At 38.1% G+C, this 26,012-nt stretch overlaps 1 protein-coding gene across 2 annotated transcripts; it reads left to right on the top strand.

Annotated features, from left to right (window-relative positions):
• The first annotated feature begins 621 nt into the window (after positions 1 to 621).
• FAM91A1 (family with sequence similarity 91 member A1) lies at positions 622 to 25,367 on the top strand. 2 transcript variants are annotated; one of them, XM_015856285.3, is made up of 24 exons: positions 622 to 819; positions 2,918 to 3,002; positions 3,519 to 3,670; positions 4,824 to 4,881; positions 6,253 to 6,320; positions 6,976 to 7,089; positions 8,201 to 8,291; positions 9,764 to 9,826; positions 10,805 to 10,911; positions 11,702 to 11,740; positions 11,864 to 11,976; positions 12,584 to 12,702; positions 13,110 to 13,222; positions 13,413 to 13,499; positions 14,072 to 14,204; positions 14,877 to 15,025; positions 15,520 to 15,654; positions 16,552 to 16,665; positions 17,253 to 17,325; positions 18,385 to 18,534; positions 19,934 to 20,041; positions 20,325 to 20,448; positions 21,477 to 21,546; positions 22,681 to 25,367. In XM_015856285.3, the coding sequence occupies exons 1-24, from the start codon at positions 748 to 750 to the stop codon at positions 22,873 to 22,875; spliced, it is 2,532 nt and encodes an 843-aa protein (XP_015711771.1). In that variant the 5' UTR covers positions 622 to 747; the 3' UTR covers positions 22,876 to 25,367. The 2 variants fall into 2 exon arrangements, with proteins under 2 accessions (XP_015711771.1, XP_085393142.1); XM_085537016.1 differs by lacking the exons at positions 20,325 to 20,448; positions 21,477 to 21,546; positions 22,681 to 25,367 and having other exon boundaries at positions 19,917 to 20,041.
• The last annotated feature ends 645 nt before the right edge of the window (positions 25,368 to 26,012 follow it).

Raw genomic sequence — 26,012 nt, 5'->3', positions numbered from 1 at the left:
TCTTCTGCTTTTTCTCACAAAGGAAGATTACAACTACCAAAAGTTTCTTCCTAATTATCTTAGTTTTGCTTCCCTTTTGCCAGCGCTACCATTGAAAAGTCGGAGCTATCTTAGTTGATAGGAATACAATGGAATCTACCACACTTTTTATTCTTTTATTGCATACACTAATGTTATTCTGACCACCAGAATTTTTAGCTTGTGAATTTTTGTACCTGATTTAATAGTTACTATGTCCTGGTGCCACCAACAAGAGAATTTACTTCAGAACCATCCATGGAAAAACGTCCTGCCCTTCTGTAGGGTGTGTCTAATCACTGATATCAAAAGCAAACAGACAGTACCAGCCAAAGACCTGCACCGCCTGCTTTACGTAGCACTCAACAAGGAGAAGTGGCTTTGTGTTAGTATCTCCTCATAGTTCATTTATCAACCAGCGTTAGGTGTGACAGAGATGTGAAACCTGAGAACTGTGCAGGATGAGGTCACTTCCACAGGGCACGACTGAACTATTGCAGAGCTCATCTCACCACCCATGCCCTGCTCACATCTCTGTGTACATGCGCAGCTCCTTCCCGTCCCACCGGCAGTGACGTCCATTCGCTTCCTGGGCCGTGACGCGGAAGCAGCGGCGGCAGCGGGCGAAGCAGGAGGAGGTGGAGGCGGTGCGGGTGAAGAGCGGGGCGGCCCCGGGGCTGGAGCGCCCCCCGGCGGTGGGGCCGTGCGGTGCGCTCTGCTGCCCTCGCCATGAACATCGACGTGGAGTTCCACATCCGCCACAACTACCTTTGGGCCCGGCTGCCGGCCAGCGTCAAGCAGGTAACGCCGGGAGGGCGGCCACAGCTCCTGGCCGACGGCTGCGATGTGTGGGGAGAGGTGGCGGGGAGGCACTGCCCTGCCAGCACTGAACACGGCGGCCCCCGTGTTGGGGGGGGGGCATTAGGGGAATTGGGGTATCTGTGTGGAAACAGAAAGATGTGGACGTCTTCGGCCTGGTGTATGGGTGCTGCTGTGTGGTCAGGGAGCTGTGCACTGCATGGCCTGGGGAAAAAACAACTCATGAAAGTTTGATGTGCCGGGTTACACAGGGCCCTGACAGCAGCACTCAGGTAGTGTGTCAGGCTCCAAAGCTAAGTGCTGCTTGAAGCAGGTGGTGGAAAACAACTCCTTCTCTTGTGCAGAGGATGGAGAGGAAGAGTAGGCCCTGAATAGTTAACTCTGTTGAGTTTGAGGTAGTTCCTCTTTGGGAGGAATGTGAATGGTGATTTACATTTACTTGCCCAGCAGAGTGCCGTGCTGTGCGATTAAAGTGGAAAACTCAGCACTGTATAATGTGTTATTTTATTTAACTTAGCTTCTGGGATTCTGTTGTATTTGGTTTTAGAATAGTCTTCAATATTTTTATACTTGGAGAAAATACTTCAAAGTTAAATCAGATATGGATCTCGCCTGTGAGTGTATTTCTTTCCTCTGATGCTGGGTTTTGCAGTGCATGGGTACTGTGCTTGTTTGTTCTCTGTATTCACAGAATTGCAGAGTTTATAAGGTAGTTCTGGAGGTCTTCTCATCCAGCCCCCCACTACAGCAGGGGGGTTTCTGTACAGTGGTTTCACAGGAAAGCATCCAGATGGGTCTTGAATTTCTCCATGGAAGGAGACTCCACAGCCCCTCTCAGCTGCTTGTTCCAGTGCTCTGTACCCGTACAATAAAGAAGTTCTTCCTCATATTTATATGGAACTTCCTGCGTTGCAGTTTTTGACTGTTGCCCCTTATTCTGTCACTGCAAACCACTGAAAAGAGCCTGGTTCCGTCTGCTTGATTCCCACACTTGAGATATTTATTAGCAGTGATAGAATTCCTTCTCAGTCTTCTCTTCTTCGGGCTGGACAGATCCAGGTCTCAGCCTCTCCTCTAATGGGAGATGCTCCAGGCTTCTAATAATCTTTGTGGCCCCCCGCTGGACTCTCTTCAGTGGTTCCATATCTTAAACTGGGGAGTGCAGAACTGGACTCAGTATTCCAGATGTGACCTCATCAGGGCAGGGTAGAGGAGTATACTCTACCTTATATTCACTAGTATAGAGTATAATATAGAGTGTGTATATATATATATATATATATATATATAGAGAGAGAGAGAGAGAGAGAGAGAGAGAGAGAGAGAATATATTATATTCACTATATAGAGTATACTCCCTTATATTTAGTAAAGTACTTTTCAATCTAAGGATCTTTTGTAACATGAGCATCAAGTCTTTAATAAACCAGGGGAAGAAAATCTGCTCACTTTTTAGTAGAGCGAAAGAATAATGTGAAGAATTTTGCAGGACGATTTTCAAAGTAAGGCATTTAAAACATTAACCAAAGTTCTCTTTTTATCTTGTTTTGGGATAGTGAAGCACTGTATGCCTTAATCTTGTGACCAAAGATCACTTGATTGCCTACTTGTGGGAAATTACAGCTGAACTCTTTCATTATTTATTTATAAGCTTCTTAGGTGCTGTAGCTGAATCTTTGTGTCATTCACAGTTAGTGGTTTGTGCTGCACTAATTCTGGGCACTTCTCAAGGCTGCAAGATGCTGAATGCTTGGTGTAATGCTCAGTGCTTCATGTAACCTGAAAGAACGTTTATAACCTTTGATTTGAAGATGACAGGCTCCCTTTTTGGTAGCAATGGCTCTTGGAAAAGAAATAATATCTCGAGGTCACTATTTAATTCTCCATCTTGTGTAGAGGGACCTATTTAACTAAAGATACTTTTGACCTCACAGTGGAACTGAAAATACTATCGCTGTAATGAAGTGGGGGACTCATTAAATACCAAATGCCTGCATGTGCTTCCTAATGAGACACCTTGCACTGGTTTAACTAAGACAGGTTTTGTGCACATTAGCTAAAAGTCTTTTCTGTTTTTAAGGCTCTTGGAAACTCTCAGAGGGAATATGAAAGGCAGGTTGTACTCTACAGTATCCGCAATCAGTTACGGTACCGGAATAACTTAGGTGAGTAAAGAAGTTAACTTTTAATTGCTGCCCAAATCTTCTCTGTGGAAGATTGTCTTTACTATAAAACTGCAAGAACTAGTTCTGTTTAAAGATCCCTCCATCCCTGAAATAGTTCTAAATGATAAAACATCACAAGAAGTCGTCACATCTGAGGCTTGTTTGCAGGCTTCCGTTTTACTTTGCATTGACTGCATCCAGTCCTCTTTTACAGTGGATAATAATTTCACTAATGAACAGATCATTTTCCAAAGCCTGCATGCGCTGTCTCAGTGGGCCACATCCTGGTAACCTGCAAAGTAGATCTGCTCTGTTCCGATGTGTAATGGCTCTGAAAGTAATTATATTGTATGTAGGAATTTGTGTGTGCTAAATGCCATATTGCCCTCCTTTATTTTGTTTTTAGCTTTCTGTCAATCTCTGTTATACTGTTTCTTAGTCTTCTGTTCAGACATTTTTTTTTTTTTTTACTGAACTTGACCTTGCAATGCAACTGTTTCTCCTTTTTTCTTGTAGTTAAGCACGTCAAGAAAGATGAACGTAAATATTACGAGGATCTGTTAAAATACAGTCGTGACCATCTGATGTTGTACCCATACCATTTGTCTGACATAATGGTGAAAGGGCTGAGGGTAACACCGTTTTCATATTACACAGGCATAATGGAGGTGAGTACAAAACTATGGTGAGAAATGGTGTATTATGTCCTAGAGATGTTGGTGTTGGCTTGGCTTGTATGCAAGGCAGCGTCAGGTGGCTTGTTTGTTTTTGGGTAGGAACTGCTAACAAGTTGCAGCTTTTAGATAACTACTTGTGTCTGCTGTTTTTTCACCCTTGTACTCCCATAAACCTTTCAAGAACTGGACTTTGTCATGTGGAGCTGGGTGGAACTCATGTTTAGGCCCATCTCTCTTGATCCTTGAGATCTGTGATTCTTCATTTCCAACTGCTCGTGAAAGAAATACCCCATTCTGTTTGGTTAATAAAACAAAGGGAATTTTACTTTAAAAAAAAACAACACCCAACTAAACAAGGGAAGAACAACACATTTCTATGGTTGTGTCCTTATTCAGAAATGGCACTTGACCATATCAAAAGCTTTTTTCTATGAGCACTAAGATGGTTCTGTTTTCTGTCAGCTCTCTGGCAACCTTTTTGTTTTCTTTGGATGTCAGAGAGATGAAGGAGAGAATTGTCGAGGGTAAAGGTGAGAAAACTTGTGGGTTGGGATGAAGACAGTTCAGTAGGTTAAGCAGAAGCTGCATGCGCAAGCAAAAGCTAATTAAGGAATTCGTTGGCAGCTTCCCATTAGCAGGCAGATGTTCAGCCATTTCCTGGGGCTCATCATGTGTAATGGTTACTGGGGAAGACAAATGCTGTAGCTTGGTACATTCTCTCTCCTCTCTTCCTCCTGTCCCTCAGCTTGTGTTGTTGAATACCACGTCATCTGATATTGTCATACTATACAGAACATCTCTTTGGACACTTGGGTCAGCTGTCTGTCCCCTCCCAGCTTCTTTTGCATCCCCAGCCCCTTCTCTGGCTGGGCCCACTGAGAAGCTGAGATGTTCTTGAGTCTGTGTAAGTGCAGTGTTCTGCAGTAGCTAAGACACTCATGTATTATCAGCATTGTTTTGATCGCAAATCCAACACATCTTCTATGTTGAATAAAATCAACATTATCCTAGCCAGAATTAGTGTACTGACTTTAATAGATTTCTGATTTAATTTCAGGGATTTATTTTTGAAGGATGAGTTCTTCATTTGCTTCTCTGAAGCAATGACATTCTCGTTGCAATTAAATTTTCTCGTCTTTTTCAGGATATAATGAACAGTGAAAAAAGTTATGATTCGTTACCTAACTTTACTGCTGCTGACTGTAAGTATTATCCAGCTGCAATACTGCTTTCAATGAGTTGGAGTTAAGGACCTTCTGAAAATGAATTTGTGGGGCATCTATTTGCTTGAACACAAATCTGCGAATGAAGATGTAGAAGTGTTTGAACAGTGATATTCAGGAAGGTGTGCTCCCCTTCCTGTGCAATGTTCTGTCTCTATGATAAGCACAGGAATCGGGCTGATTTGAGTACTACTAGACATGATACAACAACAGCTTCTTGTCATTGCGTGAGCTTCTGGGTGGAAAGTCTTAGTGGTTGTTGTGTCACCCAGCTGAGCAGCTGATACTTTCCTACTGTGTGTTTTGGTGTGTGTTTTGGGTAGAAGGCTTTGGGATGTCTTTGAAATGCTGTTGGCTCTGATATGAATTAGCACCAGTGGACGAAGAGAAATGATGTACAAGGAAAGAGAATGTCACTTTGTGATACCCCTGGATGTGCCAGATCAGCTGTCTTACTTTCTGTTAGATTGTTGTGGGCACAAGAAGGGGAAATTAGGCACGTGAACATGTAACCTCATGTTGAATTTGAAGGAGAACAGAATGATTACCCCGTGACAACTGAGACAGAATATGGGTTAAAGCTTCTGAGTAGTTTTCCAATATCTTTTTGTAATTTGTTAATGGTTCAAGGCTGGCAGCTATATTAATTATAGAATTAATTCTATCTATATATAGAATATAATAATATATATATTATATATTATATATATATATTATATATATATATATTCTTATATATATATATATATATTCTTATATATATATTCTATATATATATATATAGAATATATATATTCTATATATATAATATATATATTCTATATATAGATAGAATTAATTCTATAATTAATTTCTGATTTACTTGAGCAGAGTATCTTTCTCATCTTCCTTAAAGGCTTACATGGCCTTTTGTGCTCTAATTCTTAGTTTACAGAGCTCTAATTGAGTGCATGGTGTGGCAGTAGGGTAGAAAAACACCCTGTTGATCGAAACAGGTACAGCTATACTTCTCTTGATTTGAAGAGTTGTAATTACCTGCTGAAGTGAAGGCAGAAGAGATAAGAGTTTGATTGTTCCCTGCTACTCCATGACTTGAGAGAAACTGCATGCTTTCTAAAAGAAACCTGTGTAAAGTAAATAAATAGGAATGGATTTTGTTTCTCAGGTGCACATGGTTCTTGGCCAAATTCATTTAGGACTGAATTTAGTTCCTCCAGGTATCCTTTTATTTTGGGAAGGAGGAGTAAGTAAAAGTATTAGTTATACAAGTAGGCTTGTTTCTTTTAAGAAGATTTTATGTATCTTCAGTTTAAACCCTTCCAGAGAAATAAAACCTTGATTATTTTCCAGGTCTAAGACTTCTTGGTATAGGAAGAAACCAATATATAGATCTAATGAACCAATGTAGATCTTCAAAGGTAAGTTTGTCTTCGGTTTCATCTTTCTTCCCTCACCCACTGTGTGTGATTTGAAAGGAAATAGTGGAAAAATTCTGTGGGCCTTGTTAGTTTAATATTATGTGTGATTAAGAACAACATAACATATTGCTAATTATTTTGTTTCTTTATAAAAGTACTAAAACCAGAATAGACTAAAGAACAGGATATTCAGCATTACTTAAAACAAAAACAAAAAACAGAAAAACAATCAACAAATACAAGGGTATCCACCAAAATATGGAGTAGGCAGAGTGAGCCTAAAAGTAACAACTATACAATAGAAGAGAATGGAGAATGAGCTATCTAAGCATGTAAATGAACAGTACCCTTTAGTTTTTCTTTCTTGTACTGAAATGCACTGTACTTTTATGGCATCATACTTACTGAGACTATGGAGTCTTGGTCTTTTAAAGTAAATAAACTGTGTTCTTAAAATGGATTACAATTTGAGAGAGGAGGGAAGCACGTCTGCTTCTGATCAAGTGTGGGCCTTTACTAAAAGTCAAAGCTAATAGTATTTGTGTGCCCAGTCTAAATACAGTGTACTTAGAAGTCAGGTTATATAAAGGTAGATAGTTGCCTGCATGTGTGAAGTGCTATTTATTTCTATCTCAAATGGACTGTACCACTGCAGAAATTTTTCAGAAGGAAAACTGCACGTGATCTGTTACCTGTGAAACCTGTGGAAATTACCATAGAAGCTTGGTGGGTTGTGCAGTCTGGCTACATCACTGAGGATGATATCAAGGTACTTACAGTGCAGCTGTCAGCTCTGGTTTTGGTTGAATACTCACAGTTCCTGAAAACAGACTTCCCTTTGTGTATTCTATACAAAGACTGGTTGGAGTCTGGAGCTTTATAACAACTCTGTCATGCAAATAGTGATTGGAACTGGTAGAAGTGGTATCATTCTTTGTTGGTATTTGTTGCCCTCTTCCTTTGTGCTTCTTGTCACATACAGTGCTGAGGTTGTTTTGTGTCAGCAAAACTGGGAACTGAAGCGTATGTTGCTGTGCTTTATAGGGAACAAGCAGCAAAAACATGTCGTCTTAAACTTGTTTTTTAACAATTGTCTGCTTAAATGTGTTTTAGCTCTGACGTCTTGGTTTTGACTTCACCTTCAGTGCTAGTGGACCTTCTTTGTTACTTATCTTCATTTCTGCTCCTTGTATCTCTGTCTTGTACCTTTGTTTCATTGATTGCATTCAAAAAACTTGTGAGCTGGCTTAGTGTTTTGTTATCATTCTGCTTTCATTTTCACAGCATCCTATTTCATGCTCACGGTTTTTCTACAGTCAGCTATAGTCTTTTGATCTGTATTTAATTCCTTCTCTTTTGGTTTACCTTTTACCTTAGATTGGAGCATAGTTAATGCAGTGATGTAGTAGTAATCAAAGCAAGTTTCCTCCTTTTGGCTGTTACTGGAAATATCTCAGACAGTGGTTACGTACATTCTGACATTCCAAAGTAGCTAACCTGAAGGAAATTCCTTTGGTATTGAAAATGACCTCTTTCTAGAATGGCTCTAGTTGCATATCTGACCACTTAATTGACAAGTTTTAAAGCGGATAGCTATTATACTCTGTTGTAAAACACCTGTGCAATTAAATACTGTTTCTAGAGCACATTCAACTTCATATAGGAAGAAAAGTAAAAACTTCAGTAAGAAGCACAGTGAATTCTTCAGTGTAAGCATTTTATTGAAGAATATGGTTGCTTTCTGTATTTTTTTATTACCTGTGACTGATCTGAATGTGAAGTGTTCATGGTGGGTCTCTGTTGTTGTTTTCTTTGAATGGTATTATTCAAGTTGTGTAGACTCATTTCTGGAACCATCTAACACCATTTTATTTACTTAGATTTGCACTACATCGGAAAAGTCTGCTATTGATAAGATAATTGATTCAGGTCCTCAGCTTGCTGGTTCATTAGACTTCAATGTAGTTCACAGTAAGTGTTTAACTGGCGTTTCTTTTCTGTGTGTAGGTCTTGCTCAGTAAATTGAGATAAAATCATGCAGTGTCTGAAAATTCAGGTATAATAGGATTGAAGAAAGCTTAAGTTTGGGAGAATGTGGAGAAAAATACTCAAGAGCTTGTACAGACTGCAGTCTAAGTAAATGATTTAACAGTGAGCCATTAGGAGGTGTTGCTCTGATATTACTTCGAGTAATTTAAGGCATTTCTTTCTTAGAAACTGATAGTAAGGGCTCAGGGTGGAAACAGAGGGTATATGAGAATGAGAGAAACAAAAAAACAATATAATAAAAAGACAAAACTGGTGTTGCTGGGAGCTAAAACTTTACTGGTTGTTTTTCAAAGAAAAAGTTTTGAAATTTCTTACTATATGAACACCATCAAAAAATGGAGCTTAAGAGGTTGTCTACCTCAAATGTCTGAATAGGTTAATGAAAAACTGCGTGCTTCTCCCTATTCCAGTGTTATAGACAAATCGTAGTAATCAAGGGAGAACAAATTCATTGACAAATCATCTTTGAGAACTCTGTAAATCATAAAATCATAGAACAGTTTGGGTTGGATGGGACCTTTGAGATCACCTAGTTCCATCCCCCCTGCTATAGGCAGGGATAGCTCCCACTAGACCAGGTTGCTCAAAGCCCCATCCAGTCTGGCCTTGAATGCTTCCAGGGAGGGGGCATCCACAGCCTCACTGTGAACACAACATGTTCCAGTGTCTCACCATGCTCACAGTAAACTTTCTTTCTATCTAGTATAGATCTACCCTCTTCCAGTTTAAAACCATTTCCCGTCATCCTGTCGCTGCCTGCCATTATAAAAAGTCCCTCCCCAGCTTTCCTGTAGGTTCCCTTCCAGGTACTGGAAGGCTGCTATAAGGTCTCTTCAGAGCCTTCTCTTCTCCAGGCTGAAGAGCCCCAGCTCTCTCTACTACAAGTAATTGGTGGAATGATGAGACCTCTGGAAAACCACATAATGACTCAGAAAGTGTTGAGAGAGGTGGTGGCTCTGCAGGTCCTGTTCAAGGAAGTCTCCTCCTGTCACCAGTGGAAGGGTTGCCTTTCACCCATAGCACTGCTGGGCACAAGAACTGCAAAGCACTTGGGAGGACGCCATATATTGCTCTGGTTGGACCAAGTGGTGACCAGAGCATGACTATAGGGGCTACCAAATATAGCTGCTTAAATTTCTGGTCCTCCTGTTGTGCTCTGTTTCCTGAAAGTAGCTGTAAACTCCAGGTATATTGCATCATAATTCAGGTAAAGAACTCTGTTTTAGGGTAATAGCTGCTGAATGTTGGATGTAGTTTGTGTATTGCAAAATAACATTGTACAGTATAAGCTAATAGGAAATACTTTACATTCTGAACTGACAAGGAAAATCTAAATATATTATTAGGACTCTGCAAAAAGCTTTTTCTCCAATGATTTGCTTTTATTTATACAGGCTTGTATAACAAGGGATTTATTTACCTCGATGTACCAATATCTGATGACAGCTGTATAGCAGGTAAGTAAATATTTTTATAGTATAAGCCTGCATTTTCTTGGATTTATTTCAGTTGTTATAACGACATTGGTTTTATTGTACGTAGGACATTTTCAACTTGAATTCCTTTCTTTTAATATAAATATCTAGGTAATCTGAGATTGGTCTAATGATTCACAGCACAACTTAAGTACCTTCCTGTATATCTGCAATGAAAAGGGATCACGATGCAAAGAAACGTAGCTGCCATGCTAAAAGGACTTGAATTTTTTATTCCTATGCAGCTTTTTCTTTTGTTAGATCTGGCTTTTAAAAAAAATATATAATAGATATCAGTTCCATCCTTTACATTTTGTCACCTCAGTTATAGCAGTGTGCTGTGTCTGGGCACTGGGTAGGAACTTAAACTAGTGCAGCATATGGCTGTCTTTGAGCAACTCATGCTGTGCTAAGTCTCAAGGGTTTTGGAGTTGTATAAAGATGCACACTTTTGAAACCTGCCCATGCGGAATTCCATGTCATTACTGTAGTAGAGATCAATTAAACAAATGTCCTCTAAATACAAGAGAGTTGCTACTTAATGCTATCTTTGGGCTTCTCAGCCCAGGGTGAAAGAAGGGTGACTTTCTCTGTTCTTCTTGTCATTCCTCAACCCCACTCACTTTTTTCTTTAACAATTTACTTTCCATTGGCGTTAGAAAATTAAGAATTATCTGTAGTGGCTGAGCAGGAGTCTGAAAGACAGTGATGAAAAGCAGAGAGGGTTTTTTTTAAATACTAGAAAACATCTTGAGAACCATTATTTTCTTAAGGGCTAGGAGAAATTATAGTACCATATAAACTCTCTTTAGGCTTTTATTCTTTGAGACTTGAAAAATACACATACCATTGTAAACTGGTATGACAGATACCTCTGTGTAATTTTGTATGCTGTTTTATGCGGTTTCAGTTTAGAAAAGAAAATTACCAAATTGTAATCATGCAAGTATTTCTTTTCAGTGCCACCACTGGAAGGTTTTGTGATGAACAGAGTGCAAGGTGATTACTTTGAAACGCTCCTGTACAAGATATTTGTTTCAATAGATGAACACACTAATGTGGCAGAGGTAAGTAAAGCTCACCTTGTGTCTTGGTAATGGGAAAACCATGAAAGGACCAGAGCACACTGGTGAAATACTTAAGGCAAGAGTATGGATCAGTATCGAGGGGTTTTGTAAGTATTGTCTGACTTGCAGAATTTGAGATAAATTGGTTTTCTTAGTACTGAATATAATTTCAGTAGTTCTGCAGGCAAGATACACATTCAGTGAAGCAACTCCATCAGCTGGACTGAATTTACATGGGAATAATTTATGCAGCTTGTTCTGTACTGGCTAGAATTGGAGTCTGTTTTCCCACTGTTCCAGATGTATTGGTTCTGTTTTGCCAGTGTGAATTAAGAAAAATAAAAATCTCTGCTTGTGAAAACATGCAGGGTGTTGGCTTAGAGTAGGAACGTAACTTTTGCATAAATATTTATAATTGTAGTGCTTTCTTTCATAAGGTTTGATTCTCAAACGTGTGGGAAAAAGAACCTGAAAAAATACCTAGCGAACATGCAGATTTTATCTTCTCCTCTGTATGACTTACAAGATACATGATTAACCTAAAAATTGCACAGTAGGAGATAATCTCCTATTTCTTGTGCATGCATTAAAGTGGAACAATCATGAGACTTCATTCCATTTTTTTTTCCCCATTGCTTTTGGTTGAGACAAAATTGCTTCTACCATTACGGTCTTTGTCTAAAAAATAAAGAGAAAAAAGTAACAAATAATGCCAACGCCCAAAAATTGTGGATTATCACTATCTGCATGATGAGTTTTGCATTGATGACTTTTCTTTTTTTCTTTTTAGCTTGCAAACGTCCTAGAGATTGACTTATCTTTAGTAAAGGTACGTGCATTGCTCATCTGTTATTTGATGTGAGAATCTCACTGTCATGCAAGTTGGCTTCATGGAGGGGTTTCATATTGCAATTCCTTATTACGTCTGTGTAATTTTTGTGTGTTTCTTCAGAATGCTGTGTCCATGTATTGTCGATTAGGCTTTGCTCATAAAAAAGGCCAAGTAATCAATCTGGATAACCTTCATCCATCATGGAAGAATGTTCCTTCAGTGAACAGACTGAAGTAAGTGTATCTGTTCTTTTACAAAGTGTATTTCTCTTTGAAGAGAGAGCTAGAACCCAAATAATCTGAAGTAGAACTATTTGTTTGACTGATAATTTCACTTGGCTTTCTAATATACATAGCGACATATATACTTGATTCCCTTTCTTAGGATAAGGGATGGTAATGCGTCCTTGGAATAGTATTTCTATTGCCATTACTCACTAGTGGCTTTTTGACTTCAAGTTTTTCATTGCTTACTTTTGAAGAAGCAGACAAGTGTGCACTTGTTCTGAAGCGCTGAGGAGGAAACCACAGCTCTTACTATGCCAGTATAGAGATGATGTCACTTGGTACAGCTGCCAACGAATGTGTACATAAAGCTTGCTTATTTGCTGTGAAGTCCTCTTGTAATTCAGTTGTAGATGCTGATAGCATACATTTATCTATATAAAATCCTGGGAAAGCGATAATTGTAATAGAAAGCAAAAGGTTCTCCAAGTTGAAGTGTCAAGTTATGTTATTTAAGCATTGTCAGGTACTTGATTGAATTCAGTTTCTCTTAAGCTATTTAAAAACAAACAAAAAAACCCAAAAATCAGTGTCTGAGTTTGATTTATGTTAATAGGAGTACTTTGGATCCTCAAAAGATGCTGCTTTCATGGGACAGTGGGGAAAACAGAAGTCCTGTGCAGGAAGCTGGGTCATCAGCCACAGATACAGACACCAACAGTCAAGATGATCCAGGTTAGCATGACCAATGTATCTAATACATTAGGAAGAATTGCTTCATAGCACTGTAGGCAGTAAAGGAATTTATAAAGAAAATTTTTTTGTTGTTGTTTTGTGTTTTTTTTTTTTTTATTTTTTGGTATGAATTATACACTGGGGAGGTGATGTCTAAGTCTAGGTTTATTCAGTCTCATTGTTAGAAAATAAGGTATTTTGCTCATGTACGTTATCATTATTAGCTGATGCTAAGATACCAGTACATGAATGATCAGCACTGTTTATTCAGCACTGATAAGGCAATTCTTCTGTACTCAGTGTGGCATTAACTGGGGCTTTTTGATTATTTTAAATAGTTGTATGACTTGATGTCTTCATGTTTAAATCAGATGTGATCTTGTATTTTTTTTCTTGTTCTTTATTAGCTGAAACAGCCAGTGTGAGCAGCCTGAATCTGTCCAGCGGACACACAAAGCGTATTGCCTTCCTGTTTGATTCTACCCTCACTGCCTTTCTAATGATGGGAAATCTTTCACCAGTATGTCCAAATTGTTCAGTGTATTACACTAAGACTCAACACGTAGAGTTTGAAAATGCTTTTACTTCCATATAACATGATTGTTTTAAGACCTTTTATATTGTTGCAGCTAAGAAACACTTGGTCATAAAATTTTTGCTTGCCCATTCTCTTTTCAAAGAACTCAGACTGTTTTGTTTTATTATTCCAGAACTTGAAAAGTCACGCCGTCACTATGTTTGAAGTTGGGAAACTGTCAGATGAGTCTCTTGACAGTTTCTTGGTGGAGCTGGAGAAGGTAATCTGGTGCATGTGTGGCCAAATGTTTTTTCAGCACTAGTGTAAAGGGGCAAAAAGCCTTCCATATTTTCACTTTGTATGACTACTCTAAGAGCCTCGCTTAACAATGGAATGATATGATCACTCCTCATCACACTGAATCTAAGTGGTTCAGTTAATGTGTTGATTATTAACAATATCCATGCTGCAAGTGACTTTGTGGAACACACTATGCATGTATGTGAATGTGTAGAATGTCTGGTAAGCAAATGGAATTCTAGAACTACATTTGCCCATGTCTATGTGAACATATACCTGCATTACGGCTTGTCTGTTAAATGCAAATCGCCTTCTTTTAGTAAGATGTTAATATTTTTGAAAATCTGCATATTGTTTTTGTAGGAAAACTTGACAATTTGACTAGCATGACCAAGACTCACTTTCCATTTAATAGTTGCTGTGTATAGCTTTTGGGGTTCTTATGCAATTAAAAAGCTTTCAAATGATAGCTTGTTGATTTTTCCTGTTGCATTATTAATGTTTATGCAAACAACATGCCATTTATATGCCTTTATTTTGCTTCTTGTTTAGGTTCAAAGCACAGGTGAAGGGGAAGCACAGCGATACTTTGACCATGCACTTACACTGAGAAACACAATCCTGTTTTTGCGGCACAATAAAGACTTAGGGGCACAAGCCATACAGCCTGACCAACCAACTAATGGTACTGTGAACTCTTCTGAGGAAATATTTTATGTGTGTTTACTTATCAGCCATGGACTCACAGCAGTCAGTTCCCTGTTTGATTAAAAGTGTTTTGAAGCCCCCAAAAAAGTTGCTTAATCCTTTGAGTTTGCAGTACTGAGTTGTAATGCTGAATGACAGATTTGGTGCACAGGCTTAGGCTTAATGTCCAAAGCAACAGATTAAATCGTAATGGTAATGGTGGCAAGATGAGCTGAACTTGAGACGGGGTTTGGTATTATGTTGTTTACTTCTGAAGGCTGTAACAAAGGAAGTAATCCTTTTATTCAAGTGGCGTTTTCTATCAGAAAGGAAAAACATTTTCTAGATTAGGAAAATGAGTGTATTCTTCCTAATGAAGATGGATATTTCTAAAATCTCACCTAACTTTTCTTTTAGTAATTCTATGTACTTTTCTTTTCTGGGATCAGTTAATCAGTGAGGACTAAGTTGTAGCTCTGCCAGGGAATTGTGTATTATTTGAACTACTGAAATTACTGAGATTAACTTGAATAAGTCTGTACATAACTTAAGACTTTGTTTTGGAAAATACCGTATTAATGGCTTAGAGGGAAGAACAGAAAATCTTAGATCATGCTTTAGGTTTTATGTTCCATTTGAATTAATCAAGAATCTTATATTCTCATCATAGGATTTCCCTTGGATCTCTTACGATGTGAGAGTTTGCTTGGCTTGGATCCAGCTACCTGCAGTAGAGTTCTCAACAAAAATTATACCCTACTGGTTTCAATGGCACCACTCACCAATGAAATTCGACCTATTAGTAGCTGTACACCCCAGGTGAAAAAAAGACTAGGGGGAAAAACTGTATAATAATATAATTAGTTTTGTAGCTTTGTGTTTATGTATATCTGTTATGTGTCTCTTCTAAAGAGCATAATTGTTGGCATATAGAATAGTATTGCAGTTACTCTAAAAATATATATTTACTGAGTAAAATGTGAATACTTACTACATTTTAATTTATTAACATTTCACCTATCAAGTTGGGTTAATCACATATGTTTTCTTCTTGATCTTGTGCTGATATAAAATACTATCAAGAGAGTAAGTACCTAGAATGTCATAGAATCATAGCATGGTTTGGGTTGGAAGGTACTTTTAAGATCATGTAGTTCCAACCCCCCTGCAAATATCATCTCTCCTTAGTAAATTAACACATTTGTACTCCTTTTTAGCTTTATGTTTCTTTAAAACTGTCAATTATTAACTTATATCTGTACATATAAGAATTGCAATAACAGGCTCTATTTTTTTCTGAATAATCTCTTCAGCATATTGGACCCGCAATACCGGAAGTCAGTTCAGTTTGGTTCAAACTGTATATTTACCACATAACTGGACAAGGACCACCCTCTCTATTACTCTCTAAAGGAACACGACTTCGAAAACTTCCAGATATTTTTCAGGTAGTGTATGTGGAGCTCGATTTTTCTCTCCCTTCTCTTAATGTTTCAGAGATTTGCTGTACACTGAAGAGTTCATGCAGTTGTAATCTGAGATATAATCAAGTAGCTATTGTAGCTTTCTTAGAAACAAGACTTATGTAGTATAAAATTATAGTCATTTGAGTTGGAAGGAACTCTTGGAGGTCATCTAGTCCAACTCCCCTGCTATGATAGGGGTCACCTACAGCTGGAGCAGGTTGCTCAGAGCCCTGTCCTGCCTGTCTTTGAATGTCTCTGGGAACATCCACCCATCTCTCTGAATAGCGTATTCCAGTGCTTTGCTACTTTTACTGTAAAAACCTTTTTCCTTATATCCAATCTAAATCTTCTCTCTTTTAGTTTGAAACCATTTCCCATTGTCCTAGCACAACGGGCTCTGCTAAAAGAGTCTGCCCTCTTCTTTCTTATAACCTCCCTTTAGATATTAGATACTGAAAGGCTGCTATCAGGTCTCTGTGGAACCTTCTTTTCTCCAGGCTGAACACCCCCCAGTTCTTGCTATGTCCAATTCAAGTCTGAAAGTCTTTTTTGCATTCTGGCCTTCAGAGGGACTTGTGTCCCACAAAAGAGTGTTTTGAGGTATTTGGTAGCCTTGGCAAGCCTAGTTGGGGGAGTGATCATGGCAACTTTTAAACTTGGTGGGACCAAAAAGTTGTGGTATCTGTTAACTGTAATTGACATGCAGCAGACACATAGCAGTGTTCGTGTCTCACTGATTACAGCAAGGTTCAAAAAGTAGTCAGAGTTGTAATCTGCAGTAACTTCAGAATTGTAGTAACATGCTATTAGTCTAACTGCAGCATTTCACTTTGTGCTTGAATAGTCCTTTACTATTGTAAATAACCTTCTGTCTTCTAGGGTTATGATCGCTTACTTATAACATCTTGGGGTCATGACCCAGGAGTAGTTCCTACTTCAAATGTGCTCACAATGTTGAATGATGCTTTAACGCATTCAGCTGTTCTAATTCAGGTATGGAGTACACTCTGTAAATGATGAAAACATGTAATTTTGGGTAAAACTATTACATCAAAGAGTAGATTAAGAATGTAGGAGACCTGTGCTTCTGTTGGGAGCTGAAAAATGTTTAACTTTAGCCCTTACTGGTGTGTTTTAGAGGGGGTGAAGACTGGTAAGTTTTGACCTCAGTGCATTTGTAGTATGCATTACATTATAAGCAAATATTAGAATTTTGCCAAATGAAAATGAGATAGGGATTTATAGGAGCTTTGAGGATATAGTAAACTGAAATGAAAATGTATAATCCACATGTCTTTTTGAATGATAGTGGTGTATAAGATAGCTGAGAATATGAGCTGCTATTCAAGAAACTGCTCCTCTTCAATGAAGCTTAACTAGTTATCTTCATTCATGTGCATTTTACACGGAAGAGGATGCAGTACCTTATTCAATCTATTTATTTCAAGAGTTTTAATACAGAAACATTTCTATGTCTCATCAATGTGACTAGTAGCTTTTAAATATGAACATGATTAGGACTAAGCTAAGCTGATGAGTGCTATTTCTTTTGTGCCTAATGTGATTTTCTTGATGTTCAGGGTCATGGCATGCATGGAATGGGAGAAACTGTACATATACCTTTTCCATTTGATGAAGCTGAGCAGCAGGGAGGTAACTTTATTTAACATAATCTCTGTGCCATCATATTGAATGATATCCTGTGCAGGAGGTTTGCAATAATTCTTGTAAAACATATTTTCTAGTAATTATGAGCCAAGTTAGATGGAAAATTGAAAGAGCATTTAAATTATTGACAACTTAGTCCTAAGCTGGTAGATAAGGTTCACTCTGTTCTGTATTCCATTGTATTCAGAATGTTCTCTCTGGACTGTATTCTGTCTCAGCGCAGGCATTGAGAAGTAACCTCAGCAAACATTTCTAAATCTTTATTTGTACATACTCATTAATTCGTGTATATTCTTTTGTGGAACTTACTTCTGTTTGGCATTTCTTATGAGAGGTGAGACCAAAAGCAAATAGTAGTACTGGGAACTATGATAGAGGATTTCCCACTAAGGGAAGAGCTTTGTTAGCAAATTCTGCTCCTTCAAAGTCTTCCTAGTTCAACTGAGTTTAAAAAGCAGAAATTAACTTTCTGATGTACTCCTTGGTGACAGGAGGCTTTGGATTGGCTGTAGGCTTTCTAGCTGAGAGTTTTCCTTGAAGTGCAAATTTGCAGATATAAAATTTATTATTTAGATTACTAGAAATAAAGCTAATTTCATAGTCTTGATTTTTATTAGGCTCAAAATGGATTGCCTTTTGTATATGTCCTCTTTGGGCTGGCTGGCTGTTTTTTAACTTGAAAAAATCTAGGATTAAGAAGTCAGTGATGAAACTCCTTGTTACCCACTAGTACTGTACTATAATTCTTCAGAATATCAGATCTATGGAAGTTCTGGTATTGGACTTTTCAGAACATACTGTGACACTGAGAGAGTTGGATGTTGTTTTTTCTTAGCTGAACCTATCTATTTCTGCTGTCTGTGTGCAAGATAACTATCTTCTTAAGTGTTATCCCATGTCTACCCTTGTTATTGCTAGACTGTAGCATTAAAGGAGACAAAAAAATCCAGATAAAAAACAGTTTGGCTGAGACGTGAACTATATGGCTATGGAGGAGGGGTTTTCACTAAAGTAAACTGGGATATTGTGTTTTCTTTCTTCTAGACTTCTCTCGTGTGAACATGGGCATCCATTCAGCTTTAAAGATATTGAGAAACAAGGTAGACTTGCAGCATTTTTGTGGCTATGTCACTATGCTGAATCCTACAAGTCGGCAAGCTAACAGGAAGCTGAGTGATGCTTCTGATGGAAGAGGTTAGTTAGCAGTAATTGTGTGTGTGTGTGTTCTGTTAATTTGCGAACCGTTACTTCAGCAAAGTTGAGCAAAGGATTATACCCAAATGATTTGGTTTTCTACATGATATGGAATCATAGGATGGTTTGGGTCAGAAGGGACCGTTAAGATCACCTAGTTCCATCCCCCTGCTATAGGCAGGGACACCTCCCTCTAGACCAGCCTCACAGCCCTATCCAGCATGGCCTTCAGTGCTTCCAGGGAGTGGACATCCACAGCCTCTCTGGGCAACCTTTTCCAGTGTCTCACCATCCCCACAGTGAAGACTTTCTATCTACTATCTAGTCTAAATCTACCCTCTTCCAGTTTAAAACCATTTCTCCTTGTCCTGTTGCTACCTGCCCTTTTAAATAGTTCCTCCCCAGCTTTCCTGTAGGCGGGAACCTTCAGGTACTGGAAGGCTTCTATAAGGTCCTCTTGGAGTCTTCTCCAGGCTGAAGAGACCCAGCTCTCCCAGCCTATGTTGGATATCATACATTTTGAGCATGAGTCTGCTATCTGTAGGCTTACTTCCTAATTTCCCTTTGAGCCTAAATTAGCAAATACAAACTGAAAATCACTGGACTAGAATAACCAGCAGAAGGGGGAGGAAATAATTTCAAAACATTAAGATGTAAATTGTGTCATTTTCCTATGCCAGAACTTAATCTTTTGTACATGTGTTTAAGATCCCTAAGTAGCTCTAGAGTCCTAAAATCATTAAGACCTTATATTTCTCTGTAACATTTCTTCCAGTTTAATAGTTATGTAGGTTGCTCTGAAAGTAGTACCTCCTATATTTTTCCATGGAAACAAAGAACACCATAGCACCATGTGATAGAGCAAATTTTAGCTATAAAACACTGTTGTCACCACCATTAGCTATGTATTTTTGCCAGTGATGAACTAGAGCCTGCGTGATACCCTTGTAAAAATCTCCAACAGAGGATGTAATCTCCTGTTGCCACTGCTGTAATGCACCACCCACCACCTGATTGCACTCACATCCACTGTTTTGTCTCCATAAATGTTCAGAAGGTGTCTGTAAATGTCAATGAACCCCTCGTGCTGGGGTTCAGTCCCACATCATTGCTTCACATCCACTTCCGTGTCAGACATCATTTTGTCAGACTGTCCCTCTGCTGCCATCTATAGTATGGCTAGAAATTTAACTGAATATTGGGTGAGAAGGGTCAACTCTATGGCTGTATCACTGACATCTTTGACATTGTGGGCCAACATAATAAAATAGGAGGCATTACTTTCAGAGCAGCTTTTGTATATGGGATTTGGGCAAAACTTTTGTCAAGTTCCTTACATCAATTAGTACTTAAACATATACTCATCTAAATGTTTATGTAAGGATTATTTTACCTCTAGGAGATGCTGATCTAGCATCAGGATCTGATGTAAATGGGAGTACAGAGTCATTTGAGATGGTAATAGAAGAAACATCAATGGATTCTGCAATCAAGCAAAGCCTTGAAGGTAAAACCATGACAAACATTCTCTGTCTAGTAGGATGCCTTCTTTTTGAGGATCTAAACACATATTATTGTTCAATACTGCTGTACTTGTCATCTCAGACTATAAGTGTTTTTACTTCTTAAAACTCAGATTTCCTTAAATCTTTGAGCAGTTAAGTAAACAAACTGCCTCAAAAAAGCATGAATTATCCTGTAGATCTGAGAGAATAGATCTGACTTGACAGAATTGCTTTTGGGATCGATATTTGCTTTCTTTTTTTCTTAGAACTTGTTTGTCTTTTTAGTTCCCACGTCAGAACTGGAATGGGTTCCTCTGGAATTATGCTTTGGCATTCCTCTCTTCAGCTCTGAGTTGAATCAGAAAGTCTGCAGAAAAATAGCCACTCATGGATTATGTAGAAAAGAAAGGTGAGCTTTATTTTATCAGCTACAGGTTTAGCAGTTGTGTTATGTCCAGAGTTCCTGCAAAGTGATTTGGGTACTAACAGCTTGATAACAATTGGACCAGAACCAGTTTAAGAGTTCCTAACTTAAGTGTGTAAGGTGATGGTGTCCCTTTTTGACTCAAAGGTGCCAACTGTAATGTTAATGCCTAGTGAACCTTAACCCACCAAAAAAAAACCGGTCTTTTTTGTTTGTTTTTGCAAGGTAGAAAATAAATTCTTTCTAGGACGCTATCTGAACATTAGGTAAGCTTAGAATGCCTTCCTGGTGATCTCCCCTTTGTGGCCTATCACAGATTTCTTTTCTTCACCACCTGACCACCAAAAAATCTTAGTAGTGACTGGATGTAAAATGCATTTGGTTTTAGTGGAAATTTTCTTTGGATTTGGCATTTTGTTTGCTAAGTTTAATGCTGCCGTATGATCAAGCTGACTTCTGCTTTTGACAATAACTTTCATAAAGAAAAGATTACTCATCCAACAACATGTGTTTTGTTTTGTTTTGTTTTTTTCCCCTATGATGTGGTTCTGGAAACTAAATAAAAGGCTGCTTGAAAACACAGGGATTTTAGTATAGTAGCTGACTAGCTTTTAACAGTGTACCACTATGAAGTTACCTGCTTCTGAAATCCACAGCAGTGTCCTTGATAAGAAGAAAACATGTTACAGTTTAATTTCCTAGTATATTTTATGTGAAATAATATTGTGCAACTGTAGTAGTTCCCTTTTAACATTATAAATCAGGAAAATAGTATTTAGCTGGCTGGACTCACAAGTACATGAGAGATTTGAGCACCTCATCAGTGCTAATGTTATATGAAAGCTTTTTATTTTGTCATGTAATGTCTGGTCCTACAAAAGTAACTTTTGAGCAGTTTACCATGATAATTCTTCACTAGATTAAATTGGGGCACCTTGGAAGTTTGGGAATTTATGGCATGTATTTTGATTCTCTGTATTTGTACATAGATTCTTCTCTTTCACTTTTTACAGCCTTCAAAAACTGTTACATTCCAGTAGAAAGCTGTCCTTGCAGGTCCTCAATTTTGTTCATTCATTCCAGGTAAGGAGGAATAACCAACAAGAAAATAATTCCGTTTGCTGTGTGATTGTCTTTGTTTTCCTCTTTGTTGCTCTTTGCTGAATAGAAATGTGTGTGGTGGTCGGCTTTTTTCATTTCTTACCCTCCTATAAGTAGCAACTGTATTAAGTGCTGTAAAATTCAAATTCTTCTGGTGACAAAAAGTGAGTTCTTCCCTTCCCTGGTGATGAATGAGCATTAGTATGTAAAAGTACAGATGTTGGGGGAGTCTTTAAGGACAAAGGCAGAAAGGGGGACCTTGCATAGCAAGAAAGGAGAAATGCGTCCTCCACAGCCTCCTATAGTTCTGCGTGGAAATATATGCTTTCAAGATATGTCCACTGTAACATGGAATCTATTAGTTGCTTATCAGCTGATGCTGGTTATCATCTGATACATTTGTATAAATTCCTATCCTTTCAGTAGAATAAGGAACTTGGAATAACTTACTTACGTTAGGAATATAAGGAATAACTTACTTACCTTAGGTAGTGTTTCAGGTGATGTAAGCCTAAAACCATTTCTTCAGGAGAACATTGGAGGTTTGCAGAAGTTTGAAGCCTTGAAACCATCCATCAGTCTCAAGTGACTTCTTCCTAACCTTTTAGATGCTGTCTCTGAGATGCGCTTTTTATACAGATGATTATCTGTAAAGGGAGGGGAAAAATGCTGAAGTGATTTTATTTTTTTTAAGCTGAGAAACCAAACTCATGGGAAATATGCCTACTCGTACTATAATCAAGTCAGTACTTCTAAAGAAGAATATTCCTAGCAGAATATGAGATTGTGGCAGTGCTTAAACTGATGTGATAGCTGTCTTAATGATTTTATAGCTGCATGTTTACTTTCCTAGATCTTCCCTTAATTTTTAAGTCTCAGCCCTCCATGAAGGCTTCTTGGAACCTACATATGTACACACATACACAGATGTAGCCAAGGCAACTGTGTGCCCATTTCATGCTTTCCTTTGTTCTGTTTTTACTTTCATAGCCATTTGGATTAAACACACTTCAGAAATACTAAATTTGCTGATTGGAATATCTTGCTATATTCTAGCTATTAAATCTTTCATTGTTTCCCTTGTTTTTAAGACAGTTTTCTGATTTTTGTTTTTAGGAAGGTACTTCAACGCTGGATCAGCTCCATGATGCTGGTTGTTCAAGTTCACTTTTGCAGCCAACTTCTGCAGATATGGGTGTTCCACTTCCTGCCAAGAATCTCATGTTCAAAGAAGGTGTATTATCTGAATGGAATGGACGATCCCCTTCCTCAGTTTTTATTTCAACCACACCTAAGGAACAGGTCAAATAGAGATTCTCACACATTGATCACTCAATGCCTTTCTTCTATTATGGTTAATTTATAGTGCCAACCACTAAGAAGTGTACTGTTGCTGCAGCATAACCCGTGTAAGAGTAGTGTTACAAAAACGTGCTGTGTTGCAGTATTGGGGAATTGCTTAAACTGTCTAGAACTTGTTACTCATTACTGCGCATCTTGCTGCAACAGAGAGCTTTTTAGCTGTCAGCACTATTTTTACCTTGAGACAATCTTTCTTTTATAACTAAACATGCTGTTCGTAGGCTTTTTGATGATTGTTAAATTTCTATGCCATCACCACAAAATTGCAATAGTAGTTTTCTATGTTCGTTACTCAGACGTAAATTCTGTTCAGTTTTGTACTGTAATACTGAAAGCCTTTCTGTATAAAGGTAGGAGATTTGGCACTTCCTCTAAAAGCTCAGTAATACCAACTGTTTAAAAAATGTATCATGGTGATACGGGGCATTAAGAAGTGTTGAATTATGTAGTTCACCCTAATACTGTGGCCTTGACAGATCAGCACAGTAGGAAATGTGATGCTTTCAGGGTCTCTGTTAGGGCAGGCTTTTAAGCCCTCTTGATGATTAAGGCCATTCTGAAGATGGACAGTGTGCTTTCTTTCATCTCTGGTAAAATTCAGTGGAGATGTGGAATTATGGGAAGGCCGAAGTGGTTGGCCCTCTCTGTAGAGTTCTCTATAATAATGGATTTGTTTTGCTCTGTGTATGAAACCTGGAATTGGAGATTTGGGACACACTGTGAGTTGGTTCTACTTCGTTATTTGATGTTGCTGTGAGAAAACTCTTGATGTTATAAGTTGACTTCAAGGTAGATAACTAGATATGTTCCCTTGATTAATGTTTAAAAGGAAAGATCTCTTAATTTTTTCATGACTGTCCTTAAAGAAGGATAGAAGATAGCAGCAGAAGTTGTGTAGGCAGAGATTTCTCTGAATCTGTTTTCCTTTTAACCATTAGCTGTTCATTCTGACAAACATTAACAGAGTACTGTTATCATCTAAAATGATGTTCTGGCTCTATTTGTAGGGGATGATATTATGTGTCATGATTTCATTTTGTTTATATTAGGCATTAACAGCTTCTTTCCAGCTTAAAAAAAAAAGTCTATCCCTTTTAGCTCACAAGGAAACAAGAGACGTGGAATACTAAGACCTTTAATCCAGGTGACTAAGTACTCTGCCAGCTCTCTTCTTTGCTGGAACTGCCTTGATATAAATAATGTAAAAATAAAACAACCATCCTGTCTTTACTAGCCTACGTTATGTAACGGACCAAGAATCTGTGGCATTGATGATGCTGGAAAATAACGAGTAGAAAAATGACAACATTTGGGTTTGTATCCTGTTCTTTATGGCTGTAAGAAAAAAAACCACAACAAGTTTGAAAAGGGAAAATGTACCACAATAGAATAATGCAGCGACTTCAGCTGAAGCTGTGAGAGTTTATTTTCTCCTTGGCATTATATACATTCCTGATGTGTAAGTGTGGGACGTGTGCTTTAAGAACTGGAAGTCTGTAGTACTACAGTTTGCTCATTGCTGCTCTTTTCTTTTTATATATATTTTTACATCTGTTGTGTTACGTATTTTACCAAGAGCAACTGAATGTAGTATTCTGCGTAAGTTACAGAGCTAGATTACAGAAAATTATGTACACTACAGTTACTTTTGTACTGGAAGTGCTTATTTTTTGATAGTCTTTTTTTTTTTTTTTAAGTTGTCATATTTCCCTCAAAGGAATTGAAGAGGAAATGGATGTTGGTCTGCTAGAAATCGCAGAGAATATGGGTTTACTGTGAGAGTTGTTATGTGAAGATTAATTCAGTATCAAGCGCTGTAGGGGAACTAAGCAGTAGATTATGATTCACGCTTTCAGTACCATAGGCAATACTTTCAGTGCTACAGTGAACTGTAATAGATGAGCTAGTTTGGCATATTGTATTAAATTTTGCCATGCACAATGTCTATACAAGCACAGAACTGATGATAGTACAAGTTAAATCTGCTGTATGAAAGTCTAAGAATGGATTAAAGTTCCTGTTCTCCTCACTGTGTACTCTTCAGTGTTACTGAGTGAAGGATGTTACTAGGTTCTCAATAAAAGTAGTCTGCTCTTCAGAGTTGTTTAATACCCACAAATCTTGCTGTTAATGGTGAAAATTCCAGATATGTTGGCAATTCTTAGAAGTCGAGCTACTATAATTTAGGTGCTTCAACATTACTTTAGAGCTTGAATGTTCAAGTCTTCATATCTGAAGTTTACGGAATAGATTGCAACCAAAGAAGTCCATAAAATACCTGAAACTCAACTACGGTTCCAGTGCTTGGGATGGTCCAGAGACTCAAAGTATGTGACTTTTGTTTTAAATGTGGTGTAAAAAAAGAAAAATAAGGTCTCCAAGATCTTCACACCAAAAGAATCTATTTTATATTGTTCTGCAAATAAAGTCTAATGAAATCAGCTTCTTTTCTTCAGGTCGTCTTATTGAAAGTTGGGGGAAAATCTCACGCATTGTAATGTTGTCAGTTGTTTTAAGTTTGTCTTCAGCAAGATCTGTTCTTGACCCGTCAAGGAGAGGTTGGCTGTGTGCTCTGGCACAACCCAAGTAGTGGTTATTCCGGATGAGTGTACCCGGCCGTCTTCAAGAGCCAACTGGAAAGCATGTGTTACTGGTTCTCAGATTTCTGATCATGATACATTACTTCTTTTTTTTTCTTTTTTCTTTTCTCTTTCTCACCATTGTTCTCAGATCCTCCTTTTGCTTGTACAGTATTCCTAATGGTTTGTATTTTGAAGGTTTTTAAAGTATGGCTGTAGCTGAATACAGTTGAATTCTTCTAGTGTGACATTCTTAACGTTATACATTGAAATGTACAAAGTCTGTGTTCCATTAAATTATTGACACATGTAACAATTGTTTACAAATAAACTGCCGTAGGTCAAACCATGTGCAGAATCCTTCACGTGCAGTAGTTCTGTTGTCTTGTGCACAACAGTAAAATATCATCGTGTCATTGTAGTGCTCAAGACTGTCCAGTGTTATTCAAATATCTCTCCCATATACTTGCAGAAGCACAGTTTTATCAAGGGAAAATCTTTTTCCAT

This window comes from Coturnix japonica, chromosome 2 (assembly GCF_054131305.1).
Source record: "Coturnix japonica strain WE chromosome 2, WE-NBRP24, whole genome shotgun sequence".
Classification (NCBI taxonomy): Eukaryota; Metazoa; Chordata; class Aves; order Galliformes; family Phasianidae; genus Coturnix; species Coturnix japonica.
Note: the sequence above shows the minus strand (reverse complement) of the source record. Positions and strands in the feature narration are given on the sequence as shown.